Here is a 27914-nt window from a genome sequence, read left to right on the forward strand (position 1 = left end):
GGAGGCATTTGGGATCAAACCATCCATTCTGTGACCTCAGAGAGGCCTGAGGACACATCCAGACTTCGGTGGGGACCTGGGTGGGTGCCGTGGGAAGATGCTGCCAGGCTCCCCCGAGACCCCCGCTGACCCTCCTCTCTTGTCTCCTCATGGCACCGTGGCTGCCTGGATCCTGCAGAGCTCCCGACCGAGGAAGGTGAGGCTGGCACGGGGAGGCTGGCACCGGGAGGCTGGCACCGGGGTGGGCCACCAGGCCACGGGACAGCTTCCCTGTGTGGTTCACTGTCAGATCGTGACTCCCTCTCCCAGCAAGGGAGGCCTTGCTGAGTGCCCCAGGATCACCCACCTGTGCCTCTCAGCGACCTGGGTTCTCCGTCTTCCGAGTGCAGGAGAGAACGGGCCGGGAGGTCTCCGAGGCCATCCCAGCTCTGAGTGGGAAGGGTCAGTGGTGGAGGCCCAGCCTCACACGTGCTCCCCGTTCCCAGGGAAGTCCCTGTGGGAGCTGGTGCTGGAACAATTTCAGGACCTCCTGGTGCGCATCCTGCTGCTGGCCGCCCTGGTCTCCTTTGTAAGTACGGCCCTGCCTGCCATCCTGTGGTCGGGGGTAGCCTGGAGGGAGAGCCAGGCTGGGCAGCGCTCAGAGACCCAGGAGCCTAGCCGTGTCCTTCACACTGTGGGCGTCCCCGGCTGGCTCCCCAGCCTTGCCTGGCCCTGCCCTGCTCCGACTTCAGCCTCCCTTGCCTGAACCTCACGGCCCCTACACTGGGCTCCCGGCTCCCACCTGACCCCTCGATCCATCTTACCCTCTGGCTCTCAGCCAGCTCCGCAACTCACATCTGCCCCTGCCATGCCCTGCTGAGGACTAGACCTGCTCTACCTCAGCACTGCTGATATTTTAGACCAGATAATTCTTGTTGGGGTGGGTGAGGGGGCTTTCCACTGTGGGATGTTTAGTGGCATCCCTGGACTCTACTCACCAGATGCCAGCAGCACCTCTCAAGTGTGACCACAAAAATGTCTTGTTTTTTGGAGACAGAGTCTTGTTCTGTCACCCAGGCTGGAGGGCAGTGGCACAATCTCGGCTNCTCACTCTGTCGCCCCGGCTGGAGTGCAGTGGAGCAATCGTGGCTCACTGCAACCTCCGCCTCCGAGGTTCAAGTGGTTCTCCCGCCTCAGCCTCCCGTGTAGCTGGGATTACAGGCACACACCACCACGCCCAGCTAATTTGTGTATTTTTAGTAGAGACGGGGTTTCTCCATGTTGGTCAGGCTGGTCTTGAACTCCCAACCTCAGGTGATCCGCCTGCCTCAGCCTCCCAAAGTGCTGGGATGACAGGTGTGAGCCACCCTGCCCGGCCGAGAACTACATTTCTTACAAGTTCTCAGGCGCTGCCACTGCTGGTCTGGGGACCATACTGAGCAGCTGTGCTCCAGGCAGACAGTAAGGCCTCGGCGGGCAGCCCTGCAACTGCTCCACACCCTTGAAGCTTGGCCTGGGTGGGGTGGTCACTCCTGTGGGGTGGGCATCCTTCTCAGAGAAGTGGCCCTCTCCAGGCCCAAGGCTCCACAGTGGCATCTTCCCAAAGCAGGAGAGCAGACAGGAGATGCGGGATGCCAAGGAAAAGGACAGCAGATCCCGGCCCGCAGCAGGGCCCGAGCTCACCCGCTGTGACCCTACAGGTCCTGGCCTGGTTCGAGGAGGGCGAGGAGACCACGACCGCCTTCGTGGAGCCCCTGGTCATCATGCTGATCCTCGTGGCCAATGCCATCGTGGGCGTGTGGCAGGTGGGAAGTGCTGGGGGCGGGACTGGGCCAGGGCTCTCCCAGCCACTAGGAGTGCCCCCACCTGGTGCCGGGGAACTGCAGGCCCTTCTGCTTCTGGCTCCATCCCAGGCCCCGGGGAGTCACTCTAAGGGGGTGGCCTGCGGGGGGCGGGCAGCAGGGACAGACCGCCCGCCTGCCTTCTGCCCTGCAGGAACGCAACGCTGAGAGTGCAATCGAAGCCCTGAAGGAGTACGAGCCTGACATGGGCAAGGTGATCCGCTCGGACCGCAGGAGCGTGCAGAGGATCCGCGCCCGCGCCATCGTCCCTGGGGACATTGTAGAAGTGGCGGGTATGCCGGGCCTCTTCCTTTTATGCTATTTTCTTTTATTTTTGAGACAGAGTCCCGCTCTGTCGCCCAGACTGGAGTGCAGTAGCACGATCTCGGCTCACTGCACCCTCCCGCCTCCCAGGTTCAAGCGATCTTCCTGCCTCAGCCTCCCCTAGGGGCCTCCTCCTTTTATTTTATTTTATTTTTATTTATTTATTTTTTTGAGATGGAGTCCCGATCTGTCACCCAGACTAGAGTGCAGTGGCAGGATCTCGGCTTACTGCAACCTCCAGCCTCCCGGATTCAAGCAATCCTCCTGCGTCAGCCTCCCATAGGGGCTTCCTCCTTTTATTATGTGGGCCTGGGAGCCCCATCCGTCTCTGTGCCTCCATCATTCCGGCTGTTTATACAGAGGGGGTGGCCGTCAGATCCCTCCAAAGCCCTTTGGCCAAAACCCCGTTGGACAGATGAGGCTGTGGGCCAGAGGGACAGGGGTCCACCAGAACAGCTGCAGCTCAGGCACCCAGCGCCCAGCCCCGGCCTTTGGTCCTGGGAACCCTTCTGGCTTTTCCCAGCCAGTGGTGCCCAAAGCCACCCTCAGCCAAGCCATTCTCCGTGCACAGTGGGGGACAAGGTGCCCGCCGACCTCCGCCTCATCGAGATCAAGTCTACCACGCTGAGAGTGGACCAGTCCATCCTGACGGGTGAGGCCTCCCGGAGGCTGGGACCTGGTGGGTCTGGACCAGGGGATGGGTGTGTCTTCATGTGAGGCTTCTCATCTCTACACAGGTGAATCTGTGTCGGTGACCAAGCACACAGAGGCCATCCCAGACCCCCGAGCTGTGAACCAGGACAAGAAGAACATGCTGTTTTCTGTAAGTCCCTGAAACGTCTGGGGACTTTGCCCAGGCAATGGTAAAAATAACATTATTACTTTTTTTTTCTGGCCCTGTCACCCGGGTTGGAGTGCAGTGGCACAATCTTGGCTTACTGCAACCCCTGCTTCCCAAGTTCAAGCTACTCTTGGACCTCAGCCTCCCAAGTAGCTGGGACTATAGGTGCATGCCATCATGCGCAGCTAATTTTTTTTTTTAAAGACAGAGTCTTGCTCTGTCGCCCAGGCTGGAGTACAGTGGTGCAATCTCAGCTCACTGCAACCTCTGCCTCTTGGGTTCAAGTGGTTCTCCTGCCTGAGCCTCCTGAATAGCTGGGATTACAGGCATGCACCACCACGCCCAGCCAATTTTTGTATTTTTAGTAGAGACAGGGTTTCACCATGTTGGTCAGGCGGTGTCAAACTCCTGACCTTGTGATCCGCCTGCCTCAGGCTCCCCAAGTGTTGGGATTACAGGTGTGAGCCACCGCACCTGGCCCGACATTAGGATTAATCAGCTAAAGTCCTACAGGGCAGAACCTCATCAATTCTTGACAATACATGCAAGTTTATAGCGTAATTGTAGCTTGTGTTTACTGGGGGCGACGTGCCTGGCACTGTTCTAAGCCATTTACACATATTAGTTAATTTAATCCTTACACCAAATATTTGAAACCAGCACTCTTGTTATCCTTGCTACCTATATTTTCCAGCAAAGTTGCCCAAGGTCACACAGCCAGTGAGCGGCAGAGCTGGGGCGAACGCAGACATCCCGGCTTTAGAGCTTATCTGCTGGGAGACCCTGCTTTCTCCTGGAAGGGCAGAGCCTCCCTATAATCACCCAGCAGAAATCCTCTAGAGGAAAGAGGCCTGCCTAAGTGGCGGAAGATGGTGGGAACAGTCCCCTCTCAGATAGGAAAACTGACCCACAAGGCGTGGTGCCCTGTACCCGGCTCTTCTCAGGGAGCACGATGGGTTGAGCTTTGGCAGGAGAGACCTGCCTCTGTGGCCTCAGAGACAGTTAGCAAGTGATACTCACAGCTGCCCAGCAACAGCCTGAGACCAGCAAGGAGCATTTGGGGCCACAAGGAAGGGTCAGACCAGTGAGACAATGGCCCAGGCCACCAAGTTATAAGGGGACAGAAAACCTCCTGGAAGTGAAGAGGATCAAGAAATTGAAACTCACCCAGACCTCTTCTTTTTTGAAACAGAGCCTCACTCTGTCGCCCCGGCTGGAGTGCAGTGGAGCAATCGTGGCTCACTGCAACCTCCGCCTCCGAGGTTCAAGTGGTTCTCCCGCCTCAGCCTCCCGTGTAGCTGGGATTACAGGCACACACCACCACGCCCAGCTAATTTGTGTATTTTTAGTAGAGACAGGGTTTCACCATGTTGGTCAGGCTGGTCTCGAACTCCTGACCTCAGGTGATCCGCCCGCCTTGGCCTCCCAAAGTGCTGGGATTACAGGCGTGAGCCACTGCGCCTGGCCAATCCCTGCCTTCTTAGAGCTGACACTATCATGGGAAGGCAGCAGTGACCCTATACATAACATAGCTACGGAAGTCTGGAAGCACTAGCGACACCCAGAAAAAGCAAGCCAGGCAGAAGGGTAAGTGGCTTACTCCGGCCTGAAGGAGTCAGGGGTCCCAGGCCCATGGCTGGCCTCTGAGCAGCTTTTTCCTTGCCTCTCCCTTGGCCCAGGGCACCAATATCGCATCGGGCAAAGCAGTGGGTGTGGCAGTGGCCACGGGCCTGCACACGGAGCTGGGCAAGATCCGGAGCCAGATGGCGGCGGTGGAGCCCGAGCGGACGCCACTGCAGCGCAAGCTGGATGAGTTTGGGCGGCAGCTGTCCCATGCCATCTCCGTGATCTGCGTGGCCGTGTGGGTCATCAACATCGGCCACTTTGCTGACCCGGCCCACGGTGGCTCCTGGCTGCGCGGAGCTGTCTATTACTTCAAGATCGCCGTGGCCCTGGCCGTGGCCGCCATCCCCGAGGGCCTCCCGGCTGTCATCACTACGTGCCTGGCACTGGGCACGCGGCGCATGGCACGCAAGAATGCCATCGTGCGAAGCCTGCCCTCCGTGGAGACCCTGGGCTGCACCTCAGTCATCTGCTCTGACAAGACGGGCACGCTCACCACCAATCAAATGTCTGTCTGCCGGGTGAGTGACGGCCAGCTTGGTGTTGCTGTGCGTCACTGGGCAGGCTGGGCTCCCTCTCTGGGTCTCTCCCCGACCTCCTTTTCGGTGAGGGATGGAGGAGAGAACCTGTGGGCTGTCCCTCGGCACAGAGCAGGTCCGGGTTTTCATGAGATGACAGGGAGGCTATAGCAAACAATGGCTGGTGGCCACATGTCACTGAGGCCTGTGCGTCACTGTGGGGCCCTGGCCAGGTTGCTGACCGTCTGTGAACCTCAGTCTCATCAGAAGCCTGGCTGTGTGAGCCCCGCTAGGTAACCATAAAGGACGCAGGAGAGGCTCAAGTTCAGCCTCGGCATAGGCGCCATGCTGGCCCAGACCCGGGTTCCATCCTGCCCTATCATGACTCTGTGCAGTCCACGCCTGTCACCAGATAAGCCAGCTCCGGTATCCCGGAAAGGGCCAGGCAGGAATTATTCATTCCAGGGCACTTGATCCCACTTCCTGGGCCTGCTGCCCACATGGCCAAGGGATTCTTGCTGAGACTTCAGCAGGCCCATGGGGCAGAAGGCTCCTCCTGACCCAGCAGGTGGGTGGGTGTGGAGATGGTAAAAGGCTAAGGGGTTCTCCACCCTTCCGGGTCCCCCATGGCCCCTCTGTCACCCCTGCTTCCACATCTGCCCACTGGGCTTGGAAACCCATGCTCTGTGTTCTGAGACCCTAAGGCCCTCTAGGAGCCCATCAGAGGCTGCTGTACGGGAGGGTGCTAATGAGCTTTACTGTCCTGCTAAAAGCCCTGGTAGGATTTTATTTAAACAGAGTATTTCTTGACTAGTAACGATTTTTTTTTTTTTGAGACAGAGTCTCATTCTGTTGTCCAGGCTGGAGTGCAGTGGCACAATCTGAGCTCATTGTAAACCTCCGTCTCCTGGGTTCAAGCAATTCTCCTGCCTCAGCCTCCCAAGTAGCTGGGACTACAGGTGTGCGCCACCACACCCCGCTAATTTTTGTATTTTAGTTAGAGACAGGGTTTCACCATGTTGGCCAGGCTGGTCTCGAACTCCTGACCTCAGGTGATCCATCCGCCTTGGCCTCCCAAAGTGCAGGGATTACAGGCCTGAGCTACCATGCCCAGCCCTAATTAAGATATTTTTCTTTTTTTGAGACAGTCTCACTCCGTCAGCAGGCTGGAGTTCAGTGGCATGATCTCGGCTCCCTGCAGCCTCCGCCTCCCCAGTTCAAGCAATCCTCCTGCCTCAGCCTTCTGAGTAACTGGGATTACAGGTGCACGCCACCATGTCCGGCTAATTTTTGTATTTTTAGTAGAGACGGGATTCACCACGTTGGCAAGGATGGCCTCGATCTCTTGACTTCGTGATCCGCACTCCTTGGCTTCCCAAAGTGCAGGCATTACAGGCCTGAGTCACAGCACCCAGCCCTAATAAAGATTTTTAAAGCTCTGTGCAGGGAAGTTGCAGAGGCCTCATGTGCTGGATGCTGGGCTGTGCTTGCTGGGGGACGGCTGCAGAAGCCGAGAGGAGAGAGGGAAGGAAGGGACATTGATTATGCATCTCCTGGGCGCTGGGCTGGCCATTTGCTTGAAAATGTACAGCAAAGTCATGTCCAGAAGCAAGAACCATCTCCCCAGCAGAGCTGGCCAAACAGACAGAGAAATAGGCGTCCTGGGCCCGGTAAGCCCCTGTCCCTGAGGTGCACAGGTAGGGGCTGGGTGACCAGCAGGCCCGTGTCAGGGACTCACTTTCTGCCATCTCTGGGCTAGAGGGGACTGTGCCTCAGAGCAGCCTGTGGGTTTCCTCCCCTGAAGTCCAGGAACTCATATCCTTGAAGACAAAAGAGGGGTGATATCCATGTTACCAGGGGGGAGAAACGGGGGCTCAGGTGTTTGGCCAGGGGTCACACAATGAGATGGGCAGGCTTTCTGCCTAGCTCAGGGCTCCCTCAAGCTGGCAGCTGCCCCCAGGGAATGGAAGAATCTGCCAGAAATCCCTCAGAAGCCCAGCACATTTGGACAAACCGGAATGGGACACACACGAGCAGAGCAGACATCCCCACCACAGCCTGAACCCTGCCTTCTGTTTCCCTCCCGGTGGGGACGGACGCCCAGGCCTATTTGGCTCTTAGTGGGGCAGGGGGCCTGGAGGACCCCACCCAGGGATCAGGCTTTATTCACACTGGCTGTCCAGGGAAGAGGGAGGCGACCCCCCCACCCAGCCTGAGCACGCCCCTGCGCTCCCCAGATGTTCGTGGTAGCCGAGGCCGAAGCGGGCTCCTGCCTTTTGCACGAGTTCACCATCTCGGGTACCACATATACCCCCGAGGGCGAAGTGTGAGTTCGGGGCCAGGGGGCGGGTGGGCGGGGGGGCCTGGGGGCGGGGCCTCGCTGGGCGGGGCCGCGGTGTCCGTGGGAGGCTCCCGGGGGCGGGGCCAAGAGGCGGAGCCCCTCCCAGGGGCGAGGCCAAGGCCCTCCTTGTGACCCCTACGGCTCTGCAGGAGACAGGGGGAGCGACAGGTGCGCTGCAGCCAGTTCGACGGGCTGGTTGAGCTGGCGACCATCTGCGCCCTGTGCAACGACTCGGCGCTGGACTACAACGAGGTGGGCCCCACTCCCTTTCATGACCTCCCTAGTATCCCGGCGACCCGGACAGACCCTTTTCCCAGCCTCAAAGCTCCCAGGGTTGGCGGCCCTTGCTCCCTGGGAGTGCCACACCCAGGGAGCACGGTAACCCCGGCGCACCCCTCTCTGCTGCCCCTCCCTTTCCTCAGACGGGCTTCAGAACCCTCCCTCTGGGGCTCCTGGGCTGTTGGGGACTGCCATGGAAGGGGCTGAAGGGCTGGGGATACCTGGTGGGGGGAAGAGATTTGGGGAACAGGACCAAGAAAGCGTTTAAAGCAACCGAGCGCATTGGCTCGTGCCCATAATCCCAGCACTTTAGGAAGCAGAGGCGGTCGGATCACGGGGTCAGCAGTTCGAAACCAGCCTGACCAACATGGTGAAACCCATCTCTACTAGAAATAAAAATTAAAAAAATTAGTCGGGCATGCTGTTGCTCGCCTGTAATCCCAGCTACTGGAGACGCTGAGGCAGGAGAATCACTTGAACCTGGGAGCTGAGGTTGCAGTGAGCAGAGATCATGCCACTGCACTCCAGCCAGGCCAACAGAGCGAGACTCTGTCTCAGAAAAAAAAAAAAAAAAAGTGTTTAAAGCAGAAGACACAACCCACAAAAGGCCCACATTCAGTTAAAGCCTCTGTGATTTCGGCATTGACGACCGTTCACGTGGCTGCAGCAGGATGCGTCTGCTCAAGGAGAGGTCCTTGGCCAGGCCCAGTCTGCTCCAAGGCCAAGCTGGGGGCAGTAGAGCACCACTTGAGTAGTAGAGAGACACGGTCAGATGTGCATTTACAGATCACCGCGGCTTCTGTGTGGAGGACAGACAGACAGACCAGACCGGAGCCAGGGAGGGCTATGTGGTCATTTATGCCACAGAGATGCTGGCTGAGCCCTGGCTGGAACCTCAGGGAGAGGGGAGAAGGCATGGGTCAGCGACATTTAGGAGCCGAGAATCCTAGGGCTCGGTGACTGGTTAGGTGAAAGAGAGGGAGGAGGCCAGGGTGGCTCCTGGTTGCTGTCCTGGCTGGGGCTGTGACTGGAGTGTCAACTACAGGAAGCGGGAGAGGTGGCTCGAGAGGCCCCCAGGGAACAAGGTTCAGCAGGCAGGGGTTGGACTTGTGGGCAAGGGGCTCAGCAAGGGATCTTGGCGGGGCATGCACAGGCAGTCATGAGCACATGGAGCTGGAGGCAGGAGGCACGTGGTCCCAGGGAGAGCAGGTGGGAGGGCAGGAGCAGGCCCAGACAGCAGACACCCGAAGGAGGCTGGCAGAAAGTGGACAGAGATGCAGGCGGAGGGCAGGGAGGGTGTGTGGCCTTCGATGCCGGGGTGGGAGGCTGGATGTCAGTGTCAGACACCACCCCGGCAAGGAGTGAGTGAGGCTGGGGACGCTGGCTGGAGGCAGCCTGCCCTTCACTCCCTGTCCCCCGGTCCTTGCCAGGCCAAGGGTGTGTATGAGAAGGTGGGAGAGGCCACGGAGACGGCTCTGACTTGCCTGGTGGAGAAGATGAACGTGTTCGACACCGACCTGCAGGCCCTGTCCCGGGTGGAGCGAGCTGGTGCCTGCAATGCGGTGAGCGGGGGTGGGGCTTCTGGGACATCTGGAGAAGGCAGAGAGAACACCGAAGGCTTTTTTTTTTTTTTTAACGAAAGCATTTATTATGTCCCCAAAGATAAATGTGTAATATATTACACACGAAAAACTAACATACACAGGGTTTCGCTCTTATGGCCCAGGCTGGAGTGCAATGGCGCGATCTCGGCTCACCACAGCCTCCGCCTCCCGGGTTCAAGCAATTCTCCTGCCTCAACCTCCCAAGTAGCTGGGATTACAGGCATGTGCCACCATGCCCGGCTAATTTTTGTATTTTTTTTTTTTTTTTTTTGAGACGGAGTTTCGCTCTTGTTACCCAGGCTGGAGTGCAATGGCGCAATCTCGGCTCACCGCAACCTCCGCCTCCTGGGTTCAGGCAATTCTCCTGCCTCAGCCTCCTGAGTAGCTGGGATTACAGACACGCGCCACCATGCCCAGCTAATTTTTTTGTAGTTTTAGTAGAGACGGGGTTTCACCATGTTGACCAGGATGGTCTCGATCTCTTGACCTTGTGATCCACCCGCCTCGGCCTCCCAAAGTGCTGGGATTACAGGCATGAGCCACCGAGCCCGGCCCAATTTTTGTATTTTTAGTAGAGACGGGGTTTCACTCTGTTAGCTAGGCTGGTCCCAAACTCCTCACCTCAGGTGATCGGCCCACCTCAGCCTCCCAGAGCGGTGGGATTACAGGCATGAGCCACTGCGTCCGGCTGACAGTGAAGTCTTGGGAGGCTTCTGGGAGGAGGAAGGACGTCTAAACCCTAGTAAGACTTGGCTAGGGAGCAAAGCGGGGAGAAGGCTGAGTGTGGACAAGGGTTTGGCGTTGGGCTGCACACAGCGTGGTCGGGGAATGGCAACTGACTGCCATTTCTGGGGCTGGAGAGGAAAGTGGGGGCCTTGAATGGCAGAGTCAGAGGAGCATAGATGCTACCCCACAGACGGCAAGAGGCCTTCTAGGGGCCAGGCAGTTGGTGGGAGAGCAGGCGAGGGTCACTGGCTCTGTCCTTCCTGCCCTGACCTGCCTGGACCCGCAGGTCATCAAGCAGCTGGTGCGGAAGGAGTTCACCCTGGAGTTCTCCCGAGACCGGAAGTCCATGTCCGTGTACTGCACACCCACGCGCCCCCACGCTGCGGCCCAGAGCAGCAAGATGTTTGTGAAGGTGGGGCTGCCCGTCCGGCCTGCGCCCCTGCACACCCAGGGGAACCTGGCCATCCAAGCTCCTCTGTGGGCCCGTCTCCCTGCAAGTGGCAGGGTTGGGTTAGAAGTTCTCAGGAGCCCCTTTTGCCTCTAACCGGTGGCATACCCTTGTTCCGTGTTTTGGAAACTGAGTCCCAGGGAGGGAAAGGAATCAGCCCCCGTGCACATCACCGTCTACGGCATCTCCCGTTGCTGCTTCCAGACCCGAAGCAGGACACACAGCTTGAGCTTAACCCTGCACAGGAGCTGTTCTGTGCTGGGAGCTCCGGCCACTTTGGAAAGTTAGTGTCTGGGTGACCTTTCAGGAGCAGGAGAAGCCATTGAAGGAGCTTGAGAGGCTGTTCCTAAGCCCGGGGTGAGGTTTGGGGTGAGACGAGGCCACTGAGGGGCCTGTGACCCCCGGACTCCTTCCCAGCATTGTGCCCGGCCACACCCTGTGTGCGGCTCTGTTTCTGGTCCCCAGCAGGGCTCAGCCTGCCTCCCTGCTGCGGAGGCTCCTACGCAGCTGGAACCGGAATAGCACCAGGGAGGCCAGGCCGGCAGAGATGCCATTCCCACTCCAACCTGCAAAGGCAAACCAAGCCAAGCCCTCCCCTACCCCTATGGGCTGGCGGGGGCGGGGGGGGAGCTTTGCTTGGTTGGTGGCTGCACCCACCCCAGCACCCTTCCCACCCCTGTTCCCTTTAGATTGTCTCACAGGGGGGCCCACTTGGTTCTCACGCTGAATTTACTTTATTTATTTATTTATTTTTTTGAGACGGAGGCTCTCTCTGTTGCCAAAAGATAAATGTGTTGGAGTGCAGTGTTGTGATCTTGGCTCACTGCAACCTCTGCCTCCCGGGTTCAAGCGATTCTCCTGTCTCAGCCTCCCAAGTAGCTGGGACGACAGGCATGCGCCACCACACTCAGCTAATTTTTGCATTTTTAGTAGAGACGGGGTTTCACCATGTTGGCCTGGATGGTCTCAATCTCTTGATCCACCCGTGTCAGCCTCCCAAAGTGCTGGGATTACAGGCGTGAGCCACCGCACCTGGCCCTCTGAACTTTCAAAGAATGTATTCTGGTCCCTGCCTTGTGTGTGTAGCACTGGGTGGCCATTCCCCTAATCTGGGTCTAGTTTTCTGAGTTTGGGCAGGAGGGAGAGGAGGGGCCCTGACTGATGTGCTGCCTCCTCTCCCGCTCCCCGCCTCGCAGGGGGCTCCTGAGAGTGTGATCGAGCGCTGTAGCTCGGTCCGAGTGGGCAGCCGCACAGCACCCCTGACCCCCACCTCCAGGGAGCAGATCCTGGCAAAGATCCGGGATTGGGGCTCCGGCTCAGACACGCTGCGCTGCCTGGCGCTGGCCACCCGGGACGTGCCCCCAAGGAAGGAGGACATGGAGCTGGACGACTGCAGCAAGTTTGCGCAGTACGAGGTGGGTGCGGGGCCGCTCCTCCCTGCAACAGCTGGGCAGATGGCAGGTCAGGGATGAGCTCCGGCCCCGTGTGAATCTGTCTCCTCCTTACAGACGGACCTGACCTTCGTGGGCTGCGTGGGCATGCTGGACCCGCCGAGGCCTGAGGTGGCTGGTTGTATTGCACGCTGCCGCCAGGCGGGCATCCGTGTGGTCATGATCACCGGGGATAACAAAGGCACTGCTGTGGCCATCTGCCGCAGGCTTGGCATCTTTGGGGACACGGAGGACGTGGCGGGCAAGGCCTACACGGGCCGCGAGTTTGATGACCTCAGCCCCGAGCAGCAGCGCCACGCCTGCCGCACTGCCCGCTGCTTCGCCCGCGTGGAGCCCACACACAAGTCCCGCATCGTGGAGAACCTGCAGTCCTTTAACGAGATCACCGCCATGGTGAGGGCACAGCCTGGAGCCCGGGAGAGGCTGACGGGTGGGGTCGCGGTGCGCGGAAAGAGCAAGCTGGGCAGCGCTCCCCTCAGCCTCATGCTTAGCTTTCCTAACGCCTTGTTAGTATCTTATTTATTTATTCATTGAGACAGAGTCTGGCTCTGTGGCCCAGGCTGGAGTGCAGTAGCGCGATCTTGGCTCGCTGCAGCCTCTGCCTCCCGGGTTCAAGTGATTCTCCTGCCTCAGCCTCCTGAGTAGCTGGGCTTACAGGCACCCACCACCACACCCAGCTAATTTTGTAATTTTTTTTTAGTAGAGACAGGGTTTCACCATGTTGGCCAGGCTGGTCTCAATTTTTTGACCTTGTGATCCACCCACCTCAGCCTCCCAAGCGCTGGGATTACAGGCGTGAGCCACCGCACCCGGCCTTCTAACGTCTTATTACCAAAAAATTCAAATACAAAGAGAGATTTAAATAATGTTCCTCTGGGCCCGGTGCCCAGAACGCTGACCTCCAGCCTCACCCAGTCCTTTTCCTTGACCTTAACCCTGACCCATGGCCCAGCCGTGATCTGCACACCAGCCTGGACTGCAGCTGCGACCTGGTTCTTGATCCTCTCTCTGACCGCTGTGCCGACTTTGCCCCTGACCTTGCTGTTGACTCTCATCTTAATGTAATTATTTGTGTGTGTGTGTGATGAGGTCTCACTCTGTTGCCCGGGCTGGAGTGCAGTGGCGCAGTCATGGCTCAAGGGATCCTCCTACCTCAGTCTCCTGAGCAGCTGAGCCTATACACACACACCACCACACTGCCTAATTTTTTAATTTTTTGTAGCGATGAGGGTCTCCCTATGTCACCCAGGCTAGTCTTGAACTCCTGGACTCAAGCAATCCTCCTGCCTTGGCCTCCCAAAGTACTGGGATTGCAAGTATGGGTCCCCACACCCAGCCTGACCTACCTGTTTGCTTTGAGCTTAACTCTGATATAGATTTCAGTCTTGACCTGGACCAAGACCCGATTCTCAGCACTGACCTTGACGCCACCCCATCCCCAATGTAATACTTTATGTTGACCTCAACTTTGACCTGGCCTTCAATCTTGACCTTGAATGCAACTCCAGACTTAATAGCACTTGACATCACTCCTCATGTGGACCTGGCCTTGGCCTCTGACTTTGACCTGACCTTCAACTTTTTTCTTTTTTTTTTGAGATGATGTCTCGCTTTGTCACCAGGCTGGAGTGCCACAGTGCTATCTCCACTCACTGCAACTTCCACCTCCCAGGTTCAAGCGATTCTCCTGCCTCAGCCTCCCAAGTAGCTGGGCTTACAGGCTCACACCACCACACCCAGCTAATTTTTGTATTTTTAGTAGAGACAGGGTTTCTCCATGTTGGCCAGGCTGGTCTCGATCTCCTGACCTCGTGGTCCACCCGCCTCCGCCTCCCTAAGTGCTGGGATCACAGGCGTGAGCCACCCCCACCTCATCGCCTTCCCTGACTTCATGCTCGATATTCTCGCCAACTTTGTCCTCGTCTGCTCCCCTTGCCTTCCCCTTAGCCCCATCCTCAGCCCGATTTCTAAGTTCATGCTAGAACCCACCACGTGTCCTGTCCAGCTGCCTGCTTCCTGCGGGACATCCCCTAAGAGCGGGGAGGGGCTGAGTGGAGAAGAGAGGGGGAGGTGGGAGGGACATTTCTCAGGCACAGCCCCACCTGACCTGGCCCACAGACGGGTGATGGCGTGAACGACGCTCCGGCCCTGAAGAAGGCAGAGATCGGCATCGCCATGGGCTCGGGCACTGCTGTGGCCAAGTCAGCAGCAGAGATGGTGCTGTCGGATGACAACTTCGCCTCCATCGTGGCTGCGGTGGAGGAGGGCCGGGCCATCTACAGCAACATGAAGCAGTTCATCCGCTACCTCATCTCCTCCAACGTTGGCGAGGTTGTCTGGTGAGGCCGGGGATTCCCTCCTCGAACCCCGCTCTATCCGCTCTGTGCCCGAGACCGGGAAAACGCCCTTTCCTGGGACAGGGTTGCAGGGATGGAGGGGCCTGTGCACTGCCCTGGCTGGGGCCTCCCAGGGTCCCACCTTGGAGTGGACAGGGGAGGAGAGGGCATCTGGTCATTCCCCGGAGGCCCTGATGACCTATGGATCATGGTCACCCCAGCACCCAGGAGGAGCCTGAAGAGCCGCCTGTCAGCCCTCCAGCCATGAACTTCCACTTTTAGATTAGCAAGATGAGAGAAACCCCTAGTCAGGCAGGAATGTGTGTGTCCGTGTGTGAATGTGTATTTGTGTGCACAGGCGTGAGTGCCTGAGTCAGGTGTGTGTGACGTGTGTATGTGTGTGTGCTCTCATGCATTTTGAGTGTGAGTGTGAGCAGCAGAGTTTGTGCCGGTGTGTGACTGTGTACACACTCGTACTCACGTGTGAGGATGCGTGTGGGGAACGGTGAGCGTGTGCGCTGCTGGACAGGTGTAGATTCGCCTTAGGGCAGACGTGTAGGTGTTTGTGTTTGCAGGACTGTGTGGCATGTGCTAGGTTTTTGCACGTCTGATGCTTTGGCATGGCCTTTTCGCGCACCTGTGTGTGTGTGTGTGTGTGTGTGTGTGTGTGTGTACTTGGCCTCTGCTAGATCTAAAGAGCAGATATGGGGCCAGGCGCGGTGGCTCAAGCCTGTCATCCCGGCACTTTGGGAGGCCGAGGCAGGCAGATCACGAGTCAGGAGAACGAGACTATCCTGGTCAACGTGGTGAAACCCGTCTCTACTAAAAATACAAAAATTAGCCAAGCGCAGTGGCAGGCACCTGTAATCCCAGCTACTCAGGAGGCTGAGGCAGGAGAATCGCTTGAACCTGGGAGGCAGAGGCTGCAGTGAGCCAAGATGGCACCACTGCACTCCAGCCTGGGCAGCAGAGCAAGACTCTGTCTCAAAAAAAAAAAGAGCAGACATGTCCAGGACCCAGAGCTGGGACTTGGGAAGGCAGGGCTGGCCAGGCCTGAGGCAGAGCCATGTACACACGCCCTTCACATCCAAGCTAGCGGAGGGAGGAGGGGCCGCTGTGGAGACAGTGGGTGAGCTCCCAGCCTGGGGCCTGAGCAAGAGCTGGAGCCCCCATTGGTGGGCACGGGGCCTGCCGGGAGCTAGAGCCTATGACTCTGTTCTAGCATCTTCCTCACGGCAATTCTGGGACTGCCCGAAGCCCTGATCCCCGTGCAGCTGCTCTGGGTGAACCTGGTGACGGACGGCCTGCCTGCCACGGCGCTGGGCTTCAACCCACCAGACCTGGACATCATGGAGAAGCTGCCCCGGAACCCCCGAGAGGCCCTCATCAGCGGCTGGCTCTTCTTCCGGTACCTGGCTATTGGAGGTGAGTGGGCTGAGCGTTCTGTGGAATTCCTAAGCTTCCCGAGAGCCAAGTATCAGGCTTGCAAGCTGCGACAGTGTGCCTCAGCCTGGCTGGGCCGTTAGAAACTGCATGGGCTCATGCAACCGAAAAGACCAGAGCATACACATCTCAGGCACGGCTGGATCTGGGTCTCTGTGTCACTGGCTCTGCCTCAGCTTCATTCTCAGACCCGTGACCCTCATGGTGGCAGAATGGCTGCTGCAGCTCCTGCCCTCATGCTCACTCCGTTACAACCCCAAATTCAATAGAAAAGAGAGCCTTTTGTCATACTGCTCGCTGGTAGTATGATGAAAGTCTCAGGCCTGGACTGGGTGTGGTGGCTCATGCCTGTAACCCCAGCACTTTGGGAGGCCAAGGTGGGTGGATCACTTGGGGTCAGGAGTTCGAGACCAGCCTGGCCAACATGGTGAAACCCTGTCTCTACTAAAAATAATAATTAGCCAGGCATGATGGCAGGCGCCTGTAGTCCCAGCTACTCAGGAGGCTGAGGCAGGAGAATTGCTTGAACCCTGGAGACAGAGGTGGCAGTGAGCCGAGATGGCACCATTGCACTCCAGCCTGGGCAACAGAGCGAGACTCCATCTCAAAAAAAAAGCCTCAGGCCTGTTCTCATTGGCCACCTTGTGTCACCTGCTAATCTCCAGTCACTGTGGCCAAGGGTGTGGCCAAGGCTGATTGACCAGCGAGGGCCCAGCATGGGCCTCGAAGGTGGAGGCCTGCAAACCACATGGCTTAGAGAGGAAAAGGGTGGCTCCCCCTGGGAATTCAGGGACTCAGGAGGCGGGGAAACGGATGCCAGACACCACCCCGTTCCCTACAGCCCGTCTCCTCCCCTCCCCGCAGTGTACGTAGGCCTGGCCACGGTGGCTGCCGCCACCTGGTGGTTCCTGTGTGATGCGGAGGGACCTCACGTCAACTTCTACCAGCTGGTGAGCAAGGGAAGGCCAGGGAGCCTGTTGAACTTCCAGAGCCGCTGGGTGGCCTGCAGTGTCCTTCCCCACTCACTATGCACGTGTAGACATCCCCACCCAGGGAGCCACGTTCACAGCCCACTAGAAACCCAGAAACACCAGCACAGCCTCCCAAACCAACAGGCTGCTCCCCATCCCAGTGAGTCAGGAGGGGGAAGGGGCCTGACTGCCAGACCTATCTTACCTTTATCAGGGAAACCCTAAAACGTCGAGGCTCCAGAGGAATGAGCCCCTAAATGGTGGGACTTTAGGCAGAGGGTCAAACTGAGGAGATCAAGAATGGAGGGGAGGGTCGGACGGCGGGGCTCACGCCTGTCATCCCAGCACTGTGGGAGGCCGAGGCGGGCGGATCACCTGAGATCAGGAGTTCAAGACCAGCCTCAGCAACATGCTGAAACCCTGTCTCTACTAAAAACACAAAAATTAGCTGGGAGTAGTGGCAGGTGCCTATATCCTAGCTACTCAAGAGGCTGAGCCACGTGAACCTGGGAGGCGGCAGTTGAAGTGAGCCAAGATCACACCACTGCACTCCAGTCTGGGAGACTGAGCGAGACTCTGTCTCAAAAAAAAAAAAAAGAATGGAGGGGAGACTGGGCACGGTAGCCCATCCCTGTAATCCTAGTGCTTTGGGAGGCCAAGGTAGGCAGATCACTCGAGCCCAGGAGTTTGAGACCAGCCTGGACAACATAGTGAGACCCCATCTCTACCAAAAAAAAAAAAAAAAAAAGTAAAAATTAGGTGTGGTGATGTGTGCCTGTAGTCCCTCGCAGCTACTAAGGAGGCTCAGGTGGGAGGATCAGTTGAGCCCAGGAGGTCACAGCTAAAGTGAGCCTCGATCGCACCACGGCACTTCAGCCTCAGTGACAGAGCAAGACCCTGTCTCTAAAAATAAAAGAACACAGGGCCAGCGCGTTGTGGCTCATGCCTGTAATTAATCCCAGCACATTGGGAGGCCGAGGCAGGTGGATCACCTGAGGCCAGGAGTTTGAGACCAGCCTGACCAACATGTCGAAACCCCATCTCTTCTAAAAATACAAAAATTAGCTGGGCATGGTGGTGTGCGCCTGTAGTCCCAGCTACTTGAGAGGCTGAGGCAGGAGAATCGCTTGAACCTGGGAGGAGGTTGCAGTAAGCCGAGATCGTGCCACTGCACTCCAGCCTGGGAGACAGAGCGAGACTCCATCTCAATAATAATAATAAAGAACTGACTGTGTGCTTGACACAAATTACTAGGAATGTGGCAGTGACTGAGCAGGCCAAGTCTTGGCAAAGAGCTTTCAGTCTAGTGGGGAGAGGGCCATGGAAACAGGGTGCTTCAAGGTGGGAGATATTTGACGGAGAAAAAGCAGGTGGTGAGCCAGAGGCCGTCAAGGCTTAGACCCAAGGTAGAACTTTCAATTCGAGTTGCGGTTGGAATTTTGGGGGTGTCCAGAGCTCCATGATTCTAGGAGGAAGCTGCTGATGGGCAGCAGAGTGGCTCAGAACGGGGACACCTAAATGTTCCAGGCTTGTAACTAAGTTCCACCACATGCTAGCTGTGTGACTTTCGGCAGGCTTCTTAACCTCTCTGCGCCTTGGTTTCCTTACCCCTTAAATGGATGGTAATATTTCCTGCCACATAGGGCTACCCAGAGGATGAACTGAGTTAATACTTATAAAATGTTTAAAATGGCATCTGTTGCATAAGAGCTATGTAAATATCAATTAAGTTAATAAAACCCAGAGGAGGCGAGGTGCGGTGGCTCACACCTGTAATCTCAGCACTTTGGGAGGCGGAGGCAGGTAGATCACTCGAGGTCAGGAGTTTGAGATCAGCCTGGCCAACAGGGTGAAAACCTGTCTCTACTAAAAATACAAAAATTAGCCAGGCATGGTGGCAGACGCCTGTAATCCTAGCTGCTTGGGAGGCTGAGGTGGGAGAATCGCTTGAACCCGGGAGGCGGGGGTTGCAGTGAGCTGAGATCGAACCAGTGCACTCCAACCTGTGCGATAGAGCAAGACTCAGTCTGAAAAACAAGAATAAAAAACGCGGGGGACCTTGCAGGTTGCAGGGAATAGGAACTAGGCAGGCGGAGGGGAGTGGGCCGAGCAGTGGCCTCACCTGTAGAAATGGGGCCCCCCAGGGTTTTCTGATGTGCCGAGGCGGGTGGATCACTGGAGCCCCGGCCAAGTTCCAGCCCTGCGCACCTTCTCATGAATAATTCCAGAGGCTGCCACTGAGACCTGTGATGTGTGTGGCAGGTGCTCACTGGCCAAATCCAGAAGGTCTGCACTGCTCGTTTATGGCAAAAGCAACAGACCCATTGAAACTTTTTTTTCTTTGAGACAGAGTTTTGCTCTTGTCGCCCAGGCTGGAGTGCAATGGTGCGATCTTGGCTCATTGCAACTTCCGCCTCCCGGGTTCAAGCGATTCTCCCGCCTCAGCCTCCCAAGTAGCTACAATTAAAGGCAGCTGCCATCATGGCCAACTAACTTTTATATTTTTAGTAGAGATGAGGTTTCACCATGTTGGCCGGGCTGGTCTTGAACTCCTGACCTCACGTGATCTGCCTGCCTCAGAATCCCAAAGTGCTGGGATTACAGGTGTGAGCCACCACACCTGACCAAAACATCCTGACATGATCTCATTGGTATTTTCTTCCTTGTGTAGATGCAGAAGCGTATAAGCATTCGCATGCCCGGGTGCGAGGCGTGTGTCCCTGTGTGTGTGTGTGCACACGTATGCATAAGCCACGGTGATCTGGCAGGGTGGGACCTGACAGCAGTGGCATAGTTGGCAGGAGGATTTCGTCCTCTTGGTCACTGGGTGGGTAGAGTCAGGTTCAAAGTTCAGGACATTTTCTCTTCTCTATGGTCAGCACCAAATACAAAAATGAGGCTGGGCACGGCGGCTCACACCTGTAATACCGACACTTCGGGAGGCCGAGGCGGGTGGATCACTTGAGCCCAGGACTTTGAGAGCGGAGCACCCTGGGCAACATGGCCAAACCCTGTCTCTACTAAAAATACAAAAATTACCCAGGCGTGGTGGCTCAGGCCTGTAGTCTCAGCTGCTTGGGAGGCTGAGGTGGGAGAATCACCTGAGCCCAGGAAGTCGAGGCTACATTGAGTTGAGATCCTGCCCTTGCACTCCAGCCTGGGCGATGGGCGTCAGACCCTGTCTCAGAAACAAAAATCAAAAACAACAAGACGTGCACTTGCGCTGAATGCTGGAGCCTGAGTTTTGGAGAAACGTCCACTATTGATTTAAGAGATTATCAGATTCTTTATCTCTTTGTTAAAATAAGAAATCTAGCCACACTTATTTTCCTTCCTGCATGAGAGAAGCAAAGACACCTAGAGTGGCCTCATCTGCATTTGCGCAGGGTGGAAAAACAGATGTGTTTACGGGACCGACAGTAGATCAGACAGCCGGGCATTTTACAGGTTTTTCCTTGAGGGTTATGTTCACGGCACATGGCCCCAGTTTCTAACGTAACAGATCTCTGTGTTCAGACTAGACTCCCAAGAGCAGATCTGTATTTTTGGAGAATAAGCCGGCTAACGGTTGGAAACTTTCACCCTCATCCCCATAATATGAAAGAACAAGACAGGTTCCCCGGATGCCCTCAGTTCAGCCTCTTCTCTCAGCAGATTCTGTGAACAAGGTTTATGAGCAGAAAGAAAACGCCCCTGGGGTTACAGGGGCAAAGGCGACTTCCTTTATTGACCTTAACGGCTTCTTGATAATTACAGAGAAGGTACCTGTCAAGGCTCCCCTTGCCATTCATTAGTCTCCAGTGGCAGAAATGGAGTGAGGTATGAGGTGTAAATGGAATCTTTTTTGTTTGTTTTCGAGACAGGGTTTCGCTCTTGTTGCCCAGGCTGGAGTGCAATGGCATGATCTCGGCTCACGGCAACCTCCACTTCCCGGGTTCAAGGAATTCCGTCTCAGCCTCCCAAGTAGCTGGGATTACAGGCGCCCGCCACCACGCCTGGCTAAGTAGAGACAGGGTTTCACCATGTTGGCCAGGCTGGTCTCAAACTCCTGACCTCAGGTGATCCACCTGCCTCGACCTCCCAAAGTGCTAGGATTACAGGCATGAGCTGCCACGCCCAGCTGTAAATGGAATCTCAGTAACAGTGATCGGGGCCTGTGTCCCACACAGGTGAAATTCGTTCACGCGTGGTTTTGTGGTTGATTTTCACACGTATTTCCTTATTCCGTGGTCTCCAGGGTCCCGCCAGCCTCCCCAGGCTAATGCCACATGGTCTCCCTCTGATCACCGCCCCACTGCTCCAGAGCCGCCTGCCTTTCCCACTCTCCCTGGCACGGTGCAGCGCCCCCCACCCTGAGCCCCTTCCGGCATCCCCAGCCCACCCCATGGCAACGTTTTGTGGGCTGGCTGTGCCCAGGTGTGGGCCAAGGGCAGGGTGAGGCTTCCCTCCTCCCACCCAGCAGCCACCCGCCTGACTTGCCACTCTCTCTGACCCGCCACGGTGCTCTCAGAGGAACTTCCTGAAGTGCTCCGAGGACAACCCACTCTTTGCCGGCGTCGACTGTGAGGTGTTTGAGTCCCGCTTCCCCACCACCATGGCCTTGTCCGTGCTTGTGACCATTGAAATGTGCAATGCCCTCAACAGGTGGGCTGGGCGCAGGGCCTGGAGCTGGGGCTGAGGAGTGGGGGGCTGAGGGTTGGGGGCTCCAGCATCGGTGTCTGAGGGGCAGGGTCCAGGATTGGAGTCTATGGGTCAAGAGGGTCCAGGATTGGGGTTTCATGTTTGGGGGGTGGTCAGGATTGGGGTCAGAGGTTCAAGGGGATCCAGGATTGGGGTCCAGAGGTCAAGAGGGTCCCGGGTTGAGGTCTAGGGCTCAGGGAGGCCCAGGATTGGAGTCTGGGGTCAAGGGGTTGGGGTCTGATGTTTGAGGGGTGGTCAGGATTGGGGTCAGAGGTTCAAGGGGGTCCAGGATTGGGGTTCCAGGGTCAAGGAGTCCATGACTGAGGTCAGAGTCAGAGGGGTCCAGGATTGAGGTCTGGGCCCAGGTAGCGTCCAGGGTTAGGGTCTGGGGGTCGGGGCGTCTGAGACTGGGATCCAAAGGCCCTGAGGCCAGGATTGGGATGTAAGGGTCAGAGGGGCCTGGGGGGGATTCTGAGAGTCCCTGGGGACCAGGACTGGGGTCTAGGGAACAAAGATGGCCGAGACTAGGGTCTGAAGAAATAGAGAGGCCAGGATTAGGTCTGAGGGAGATAGAAAGGGGTCCGAAGCCCCAGACAGGCCCTGGTGGGCCGAGCGGGCAGCAGTGACAGGCCGCTGGAGAAGTGGCCAGCCTCCTCCCATGGGGTGGGTGCCCACGGCAGGGCCTAAGGAGAACGCCCCGTGCCTTGGCAGCGTCTCGGAGAACCAGTCACTGCTGCGGATGCCACCCTGGATGAACCCCTGGCTGCTGGCAGCCGTGGCCATGTCCATGGCCCTGCACTTCCTCATCTTGCTCGTGCCGCCACTGCCCGTGAGTCACCCCGCCTGCCCCACTGCCCTGCTCCCCGGACATCACGGGATCTGGGCTGGTCGCTGGGCCTCTCCGGGCCCCCCTGCAATGGAAGCCACCTGGAGGAGAGGGAGGTGAGGGGTCTGGCCAGCCACGGCCCCCAGATGTGGCCTCACTGTCCCGAGCGCCCAGACTTGGGGGACAAAGAGGGGAAAACCTCTTGCTGGGCTGGGAGGAAGGACGATACCTTCGATGGGCAGAATCCTTCCGCCTCCCCACAGGGTGGGCGGGGGCTGTCCCAGCAGGCAAGGGTGGGGGGCCTTCAGGCAGAGGAAACCGGGTGGACGAAGATTTGGGGGCTGCATCTAGGGGGTTCTTAGGCGTGCTCACGAAGAGTCCATCAGAGTCCTGGGGGGTAAGGCCAGCGGACAGCCAGGGCAACAGGACAGTGCCTCCTTCAGCCAAACGTCCCTTCCCTGCCCCGCCAGCTCGTTTTCCAGGTGACACCACTGAGTGGGCGCCAGTGGGTGGTGGTGCTGCAGATCTCTCTTCCTGTCATCCTGCTGGACGAGGCGCTCAAGTACCTGTCCCGGAAGCACGTGGGCGGTGAGTGGAGGCCCCGCCCCGCCTGTCGCCGCTTGCCTCCAGCCTGCCCCGCACCTGCCTCTGCTCCTGGGCCGCCGTGGACGCTGTGGGTGCAGTGGGCAGAGCCTCTCCGTCTGCACGTGGTGGGGAGGGCATTCCTGGATCCCCAAGCGGAGGGTGTGAAGGGGCTCTGCTGGCTGGGACCCGAGGTGTCTGCGGGGTCCGGCACTACAGGGGTCCTGGGTTCACTGGGCCAGCAACGAGAGCACCGCTCGGCCACACAGCCTGTCTTCACCTGCCACCCCCTGCGTGGCCAGGGCCCCACTTCTGGGCCTCGGCCTCTGACCCCTCTGCACTGGCCTGTCTTTATCCAAGCATCCTGGGGACAGTCTCGCAGGCCTGGAGTAGGCAGACACGACCACCTCTTGGACCCCAGATCACACCGGGTTGGCCTCTTTGGTGTCACCTTGTGGGTGGGGCGAGGGGAGGGTTCTTTGTTCCAAGCTCACAGCTCTGGGTCTGTCTTGACCCCAGAGTGGAGAGGACAGGGTAGGCGGTGTGAGGGTGGGGAGGAGTGGGCAGGGATGTGGGGTCCCTCCACCTGCCTCTGCCAGGTAGGCTCTGAGAGTGGGTGATTCTGAACCTCCAAGGGCCGGGGACACGGCTTCGTCTCGCTGTCAGGGCTGCTTAGGGAGGGCGGAAGCCGGGGTGAGCTCCCGTTCCTGGGCACGTGCACAGAGCCAGTGGCCGTGTGGCTGGACTGCGGTGCAGGGGCCTAGCTTGGGCTGGCAGTGGCTGAGGCCTTTGTGGGGTCAGCTGGGTCGTTAAGGACCACCTCTGGCAGAAATGTGCCCCAGGGGAGGGAGTGGGGGGCTATAAATAGATCACACATCCATCATTCCCTAGGGGCTGAGCAAGGGAGCTGGCCTGTCCTGTGAGTGGCCAGAGTCCTGGCGGGGCTCACTCGAGGGTGCAGGTGGGCACTCAGCCTATTGGAGCTCACGGGTGGCGGGGGCTGAGCCAGGCCATTCTGCCTCTTGCCTGGTTCTTTCTGGCCAGTGTTCTGTGGCACCCTTGGGAGATGTGGAGAAGGGAGCAGACCTGACCCTGGAAACGCCCATCCAGGGGGACCTGAGGCCTCCCAGCGCTGGCCACTGGCCGGAGCGCCCGGAAGGTCTGCCAGGAAATCCTCCAGCCGTTCTTGGCCACACGCACTCACCTGCAAAGCGGGGTGTCCTGGGGACGTGGCAGCTCCGGTGGCTCCTTTGTCTTCCTCGGGAGATTTCCCAGATGGCCACAACTACCTAGGAGCTTGGCAGGTTTTCCTGAGAAAACGTACAAGTGAGAAAATTCTGCCCATAGCTGAAAGGTCTCAGCCAGCGGGGGAAAGCCTGCGTCTCAGATGCCTTCCTTTGTGCATCGGCTGCTGGATGCTGGAGGATTCCTGGGCCTGAAGAGGGGGAGGGCCCTGGCTGGGTGGGACAGTCCAGGAGGGCTGGGAGAGAGAGATTCCTGCTGGGCCAGGAGGTAGGGGGAGTTTCTCCAGGCTTTGAGGTTAAAGCAGCCTTTGGAAAGAACGGGTATGAACCTGGTGGAACAGGATTGAGTAAGCACAGATGCATTCAGAGTGCAGGGCAGCGGGGTGAGGCCCAGGGGGTGGCAAAGAGTGCAGGGCAGCGGGGTGAGGCCCAGGGGGTGGCAAGGGCCTTGAGTGCCAGGGTAGAGACCCTGGACACTGTCCTCAGGGAAGTGAGGGAGCACCGAAGGGATGTAAGCATGGGGGGGACTGTGTCATCCATGAAGGGTAGGCAAGAGGGGGTGAGACTGACAGACACCGGGCGCGGTGGCTCACCCCTGTCATCCCAGCACTTTGGGAGGCCGAGGTGGGCGGATCACCTGAGGTCGGGAGCTCCAGACCAGCCTGGCCAACCTGATGAAACCCCGTCTCTACTAAAAATACAAAAATTAGCCGAGTGTGGTGGCACATGCTTGTAGTCCCAGCTACTCAGGAGGCTGAGGCAGGAGAATCCCTTGAACCCGGGAGATGGAGGCTGCAGTGCACTCCAAACTGGGCAAGACTCCATCTCAAAAAAAAAAAAAAAAAAAAAAAAAAAAAAAAAAAAAAAAAAAAAAAAAAAAAGAAAAGAAAAGAGGGGGTGAGACTAACAGCAGGAGGTGGGCGAGTGGCATTATCGGTTCTGGGGAGGAGGCAGAGCTCTGGCCCTGGGAGCTGTCCCAGGCAGCACCCCCACCTCCGCCTCCCCGAGAGGCTGACCGTGGTACCTGAGAAGTTCGGCTTGGAAAGGTGGGGCCTGGATCCTGGAGGACAGACACAGGCTGGGTACCTGCGGCTCCATCTGAGAGGTGGGGTGGAGACACCCCGAGGAATGTGCTCACTGGAAGCCCAGCCAGCCCTGCCCAGCGCGGCTGCGGTCCCTGGGGCCTCCTAAAGCCAGGCGGGGCGGGGGTGAGAGAGGGACCCTTGGCGCTCCCAAGCCAGCTGGGTGGCCTTTTAGGGAAGTTTTTCTGAAGCCTGATGCTTGTGGCTGCCCCGTGATTTATGTCCTTTACAAGGGATGTGTCCTGGGGAGAGTCGTGGCTCCTGGGTCAGCCCTGGGGGCTGGGCGAGGTTCTCCTGGCACACCTCCTAGCTCTGCCCAGGTGTGGCTGAGCAGCTCTCAGGGGAGGCCGGGGGCTGGTCTGCAGGGGGGGGGTTGGAGATCTGGGAGGTCCCCGTGACAAGCTGGCTTAGACTTTTCCCTGAGGACAGTGAGAAGCCGTGAAATGGGGTGTTGGGACTGGATTTCAGCTTTGGCTTGATGTTAGGTGCAGAGGGATGATGGGATGGTAAGACTGGGGCTGGGGCCAGGGCGGGAGGCCTTGAGGCCTGGTGGGGGGCAGCAGCGAAAGAGGTTAGCTGGCGCATTTTGGGTGAATCAGGCCTGGGTGTGACAGCTGGCCAAGAGAAGCAAGGACGACCCTGGTTCTGAACCTTGCAATGACGGGTGGCGGTTCCCCAGACTTAAAACCAGGAGAGTACGTACTGGGGGTTTGGAGGTGTTCATGGAGCATTGGAGTGAAGGAGTTGGGGGAATGTGTCCTGCAGAGCAGGATCCTGGCGGCAGCTCAGGGGGTCTGGAGTGACGGAGGCCATGGGAGCCTGGGGCTGTTCTGGAGAGGTGGAGGATGGAAGGGGCTGGGAGGGGCCGGAAGGAACCCGCCTGGATGTGTGCCCTCACATATACATCTTTTTTTTTTTTTTTTGAAATGGAGTCTCGCTCTGTCGCCCAGGCTGCAGTGCAGTGGTGCAATCTCAGCTCACTGCAACATCTGCCTCCCGGGTTCAAGTGATTCTCCTGCCTCAGCCTCCAAGTAGCTGGGATTATAGGCTCACACCACCATGCCTGGCTAACTTTTGTATTTTTAGTAGAGATGGGGTTTCATCATCTTGGCCAGGCTGGTCTCGAAATCCTGATCTGGTGATCCGCCCGCCTCAGCCTCCCAAAGTGCTGGGATTACAGGTGTGAGCCACTGCACCCAGCACGCATACATTTTAACACGCTCTTGGGTTTTTCTTCCAGAAGAAAAGAACCAGAAGTGAGTGCTGGGAACAGAGTGGAGTCTTCGGGGTGCATCACAGACTGATGGTGCCCAAGCATTGGCCTCCGCCCCCACCCCTGCCACCACGCTCACCCACTTGCCCACTGGGCCCCACCGGATAAACCACAGGCCTGATGCCAGAACGGTCATCTCCAGCCCCGTCCTGGGGTCTCCGTCCCCACTTCCTTCTGGCCTGCGGGCTCTGTAATTCCTGTCCCTTGGACTCTCCTGGGAAGTTCCCTGCTCTGATGCTGTAGCCCAGGAGCTGCAGGCTGGAGGCGGGGGCAGCCAGGAAGCCGGAGCTGGCAGCAGACCCAGAGATCCAGGGCCCCTCCACCCCCAAATCACAAGCCCGTCTGGAGCTTGCTCCCCCTCACTTAGCAGCTGGACGTTCACTTGGTGACTGGTGCCTCTGCACTGATGAGGACTCCTGGGGGTCCTTCTTCCTGCTCTGACCTCTCCCTTGCGCCTGGTCTGGGGCCGGGTCAGCCATGGGGCATCAGGAGGGGCCATCTGGGCCCAGCTGTGCACAGCGAGGGTGGGCAGTCCCCACCACTCTGCTTTGCTTCCACAAAGTCGGCTCCTGAGAGCTTGAGGCTGTTTCTGTTTATGTGTGCAGGGACCGGGGGGTGAAGGGTCAGCAGAGACACAAGGACCCGGGATGGGGGCGGAGCAAAGATGCTGTTCCTGGGAGGCAGCCTGGAAGGACTGTCTCAGCCCCCCTCGCTTCCTGGACTCAGGGTTCCCTGTCCTGAGCACATAAGACTTTTGGCGTCTCGCTGTCGCCCACTGTACCGCGCAGAGGTCAAACTCCGCACCCACGCCCCTGGCACCTGAGACCCCAGACAGCCTCAGGTCCCTGACCGAGGTGCCCTTCCACCCAGCCCACCGTCTGCACAGCTGGGGCCTCCGAGCCTGGTGGGCTCTCCTGGACTCTTGGCCTCACTCCTTGCCCTCTGCCCACGACAGCCCTGAGCCGAAAGATATCACTAAGGTTGGCTAATTCCCCACGGGCACTTGCTCTCCCTCCCCCCCTCCCTCCTGGTGTATTGCATCAGGTCAGATCACAGGAAGGTGCCATTTGATGGGCAGAATTTTTCTCTTAAGTCGGCTTTTGCTACTTAGGCAAAAACTCGCTAGGTGCGGCAGGAAACAGTGTCAGGCACTGCCCTGAGCCTCGCCTGTCCTAGAGACAGTGCAAAGTGATGATTTTGTGTGTAAATCAAGACTCACAACCCTTTCCTAGTCCCCAGAGCTGCTCAGCCTGCCTTGCAGACCAATGGGCTCCGTGTTCTGTAGCCCCCCTTCCCACGCCTCCCCCCTCCTCTCTCTCACAGGTTCTGGGGGGCCAGTGAGAGAAACGCAGTGGGGGAGGCAGGGCGTCTGGTGCCTGCAGAGAGTCTCTGCTCCTTTCCTGGGGGGAGGTGAGGAGGTGCTAGCAGGAACAGGGCCCTGTACCCACCTGCTGACGTGCTGTTTGGTAGAGAAATAAAGGTTGTGTGTCTGGGGCGATGGA

The 27914-nt window shown here is 58.0% G+C and overlaps 1 protein-coding gene across 3 annotated transcripts; it reads left to right on the forward strand.

The window, feature by feature from the left end:
• Window positions 1-27914, forward strand: LOC108291736 (sarcoplasmic/endoplasmic reticulum calcium ATPase 3). 3 transcript variants are annotated; one of them, XM_037732676.1, is made up of 21 exons: window positions 1-196; window positions 486-568; window positions 1680-1784; window positions 1975-2113; window positions 2716-2796; window positions 2882-2967; window positions 4665-5129; window positions 7364-7452; window positions 7617-7719; window positions 9177-9308; window positions 10363-10488; window positions 11721-11939; window positions 12033-12368; window positions 14094-14314; window positions 15534-15736; window positions 16619-16704; window positions 21236-21369; window positions 22117-22234; window positions 22702-22819; window positions 23174-23244; window positions 26380-27914. In XM_037732676.1, exons 3-21 carry the CDS (start codon window positions 1743-1745, stop codon window positions 26518-26520), a joined length of 2910 nt encoding a protein of 969 aa, XP_037588604.1. In that variant the 5' UTR covers window positions 1-196; window positions 486-568; window positions 1680-1742; the 3' UTR covers window positions 26521-27914. The 3 variants fall into 3 exon arrangements, with proteins under 3 accessions (XP_037588604.1, XP_037588606.1, XP_037588605.1); XM_037732678.1 differs by lacking the exon at window positions 23174-23244 and having other exon boundaries at window positions 3-196; window positions 26383-26514; XM_037732677.1 differs by lacking the exon at window positions 23174-23244 and having other exon boundaries at window positions 4-196; window positions 26380-26514.

The sequence above is a fragment of the Cebus imitator genome, unplaced genomic scaffold (assembly GCF_001604975.1).
Source record: "Cebus imitator isolate Cc_AM_T3 unplaced genomic scaffold, Cebus_imitator-1.0 Scaffold464, whole genome shotgun sequence".
Taxonomy (NCBI): domain Eukaryota; kingdom Metazoa; phylum Chordata; class Mammalia; order Primates; family Cebidae; genus Cebus; species Cebus imitator.

Bases quoted from the DNA above. Each gene is read 5' to 3' on its own strand.
- LOC108291736 (XM_037732676.1), top strand. From the start codon at position 1,743: ATGCTGATCCTCGTGGCCAATGCCATCGTGGGCGTGTGGCAG. The intron at 2,797-2,881 runs GTGAGGCCTCCC...ATCTCTACACAG, and splicing joins GGACCAGTCCATCCTGACGG to GTGAATCTGTGTCGGTGACC. The intron at 14,315-15,533 runs GTGAGGCCGGGG...ACTCTGTTCTAG, and splicing joins AACGTTGGCGAGGTTGTCTG to CATCTTCCTCACGGCAATTC.